General features: G+C 38.6%; 1 protein-coding gene across 1 annotated transcript; it reads left to right on the forward strand.

The window, feature by feature from the left end:
* Positions 1-2,637: 2,637 nt before the first annotated feature.
* LOC149142917 (pre-mRNA-splicing factor) lies at positions 2,638-3,210 on the forward strand. The gene is given in 3 exon segments (XM_089451623.1): positions 2,638-2,788; positions 2,791-2,836; positions 2,838-3,210. Coding segments are annotated over 3 exon segments (570 nt in total).
* Positions 3,211-3,614: the final 404 nt, after the last annotated feature.

A 3,614-nucleotide genomic window follows, 5' to 3' on the forward strand; every position in this document is an offset into this window, starting at 1 on the left:
ACCCACAAGGGCACCCTTGCACTGTCAGGTCAAGCATTCGATCAATCTGACTCCTGGAACAACTCTACCCAACGGGTTGATATATCGCCACTCCATTGTGGAAAATAAACAGATCAAGTGGTAAATCAAGAAGTTGTTACAAAAGGGGCACATCCTACCAAGTTCCTCACCTTGTGGGAGCCCAATTATACTTGTAAAAAAGAAGGATGGGACTTGGAGGCTCGACATTGATTATTAGGCACTAAACAAAATTATTGTCAGGAACAGGTATCTAATCCCATGGATTAATGACCTTCTGGACCAACTCAAGGGGGTCAATTATTTCAGCAAGATCAATCTGAAGTCTGGTTATCACTAGGTTCTAGTAGAGCCCACAAATGTATGGAACACCACCTTCAAATCCAAGGAAGTCCTTTTTCAATGGTTGGTTATGCACTTTAGGTTGAAAAATGCCATTTCTACTTTTATGAGGCTAATGGATGACATCTTGTGACCCTACACCAACACATTTGTGGTTATTTATCTGGACAACATCCTCATCTTTAGCAAGACTTGGGAAGAACACTTGCAACACATTTGGCAGGTCCTTCAAACCCTTCGACAACACAAATTGTGTGCCAACTTGGAGAAATGCATATTTGGAAAGATCCAAGTCCAATATCTGGGTTACATCATCGATGAACATGGCATGCATGTAGATCTAACTAAGATCCAAGTCATTCGAGATTGGTCAGTCCAGACCACTCTAACAGAGCTTCACAACTTTTTGGGCCTTGCAAATTTTTATCGGAGGTTTTTGTTGTGCTTCTCCCATATCACTTGGCCTTTGAGTCAGATTACTAAGGGTAGGGCAAAAGCAAAGTTTTCCTGGTCTGAGTCCCAACAAAAGACATTCATTAAGTTGAAGCATTGACTCTACTCTGCACCGGTACTGACACTGCCAGACCTGCAACAACCATTTGAAATTGAGATAGACACCTTTGACTATATTATTGGTGCAATCCTCACTCAACTCGGGCATCTAGTGGCCTATCATAGTGAGACACTTTCCAATACAATTCGAAAGTACCCCACCTATGATAAATAGATGTATTCTATCATGCAAGATTTTCGGCAATGGAAGCATTACATTCTAGGGAAGGAGATGGTCATCCACACCAATCACCGACCTCTTTAGTTTATACAAACACAAGGGAAGTTGCAGAATGATCGCCATCAGAAGTGGTCTACATATCTGCAACAATTACACTTGAAAATTAAATACAAAAATGGCAACACCAATCATGTTGCAGACTGCCTCAGCTGACCCTCAGTTGTAGCACTGACTATTTGATAAAGGTCTATATGGAAAGAGTAGCTTGGAAGTTTCCTTTGCATCTTTTAGTTGTTCTTATATCTTTAAATGGTGTTGAGTTACGCCTCCAATACTTGCTATGTGTTGTTCAACTTTTACATATTCTCAGTGATTTAGTGCCTTAACATGTCACAATTGAGCATATATTGTTGGACGAGTTGATATTCATGGAGCAGATTATTGATTTGGTTTTCTTTATGCTTGTGATAATTGCACATTCAGAGTAGGATAGTTGCATTGAGACCTTCTTGACGCTTTACCATGCAACATGGGTTGCATGTACCCTCTATCTCTTAACAATTTTTTTGTCCCCTTAATCTATAACTTCTATCCAGTAGTGTGAAGCTTCATTAGAAGCACTCCATTCTGTTTGTTTACAAAAGTCATTTGGGTAACGGATTTTATCAAATACGGAACTTTGCAAAAATGGTGATGATGGTCAAGGTATTGTTGGTGCAGTGCAATTGATAAGGAAAAATGTTGAGAATGTAGCTGCTCATTTGGAAATTCAAGTTGCACATCTTGAAGCACATGTCAAACAAATTTTTGATGGTGTTGATGATGCAGATTTATAGTTTTGGCCAACAATGCAATTTTTCTCAGTGTCATGATTTTCCTTCCTTTCACCTTAGGGTGGATAGTCCTTTTCATACTCTCTCGACTAGTGGTAACAAGTACTAGTACAATAATTTTAGCATACATTTGTCACTTGGAATCAGCATTGGCTTTAGCTAATATGACGATGCAAATTACATTAAACTTTGTTGCAAATTTATCAATAGAAACTCGAATTGACTTCATATTCAGTCAGGATGGAGAGGCACTTGCAGAGCATCTAATACCAAGTGTGACCTAGTCAGATGCAAATTCAAATATTCTTACAAATGATAGTCCTATAGATCTTATAAGTGTAGCAGGTGTTGCTTCCTTGCAGATTTCTGATATGGCTACTCTTGCTGAGAATGTAATCGACAAACCAAAATTACAAACTTGAGCACTTTGAAGGTGAAAATGAACAAACAGAAAAAAGAAGCATTTCAAATTTTGAGACCAGAATTTGACGAAGATCCCAATCCCAATCCCCATTTTGATCCAAAAATGGGAATTAATAAAACAAATCTCTTAAGGCCTAAGAGGATGACATTTCAATTTGTTGAGGAAGGAAAATGGTCAAAGAAGGCAGAAATATTGAAATTAAGGAGTCAATTTGGAGAAGCACAGGCAAAGGAGCAGAATAAATTTCATTCACAACGACAGCTTACAAAGGAAAATATAGACAGGAGATGATAAGGCAGGGTTTGATAGAGCCTCCAAAGCTAAAAGTAAATATGAGCAATATTATGAAGGTACTTGGTGCTGAAGAAACCCAGGATCTGACAAAGCTTGAAATGGAAATCCGATGTGTTGCTGTTGAACGTGAACAAGCACATGTTGACAGAATATTGCACGAAAACTCACTCCATTTGAGCGTAGTGAAAAGAAAGAAAACACGCTTCAAAGTGGATATTAATGCCCAGGAGAATCAATTGACTGGTTGTGTTGTAATGTCTGATAGTATGAGTGTTGTAGTTGTAGAAGGAGGTAGAAAATCCATCAAAAGGTAGGGGAAATTGGTGCTTCACCAGATCAATTGGGTTGTTGTTGTTGTGAAGGAATAAGATGAAGAGGAGGATGATGAATGTCCTATTAATAAATTCCAACTAGTTTGGCAGGGCAGTGTGGCTAAGAAATGTTTCAACAAATTCATGATTCAACAATACATAATTGAAGTAGCAGCACATAATTTCTTCATTGATGCTAGGGTTGCACATTATTGGGATCTCTCAGTTAATTTTTCTGACGATCAAATGTCTTAGATAGTATATAAAGATAATATTATAAAGTGGAGGATGCAAGGGTAGCTGAGGCAACACTTTGTTACTCAAACCGAAGTGATATTGATGGGAAAAGCATCAAGCTTGAACTCAGCGACCCTGGGGAAGCAAGGCAGAGTTTGATGCAACAACTTAGTCAAGAATGATCAATGGTACAAAATATTGTGTCCAGATCCAACGCCACCCTGGTGGCACAAATTGCACGGGGTTTTCACAAAGTATGCTCCCACAAGGCATTTTTCTCAAACCACCTATCTAAAAGATTGATGGCTATTAATCATTACAGAAGCACTACTTTGATTTTATGGAAACTGCCTAAGTGTCCCCATAAGTTTAAGGTTTTTCTTATGTGTGTAGAGGAAAAACCCTAGTTCCCACTTAAACCT

Source organism: Pinus tabuliformis, chromosome X (genome assembly GCF_031772625.1).
Source record: "Pinus tabuliformis cultivar Carrire ecotype Pingquan chromosome X, CPIR1, whole genome shotgun sequence".
Taxonomy (NCBI): Eukaryota; Viridiplantae; Streptophyta; class Pinopsida; order Pinales; family Pinaceae; genus Pinus; species Pinus tabuliformis.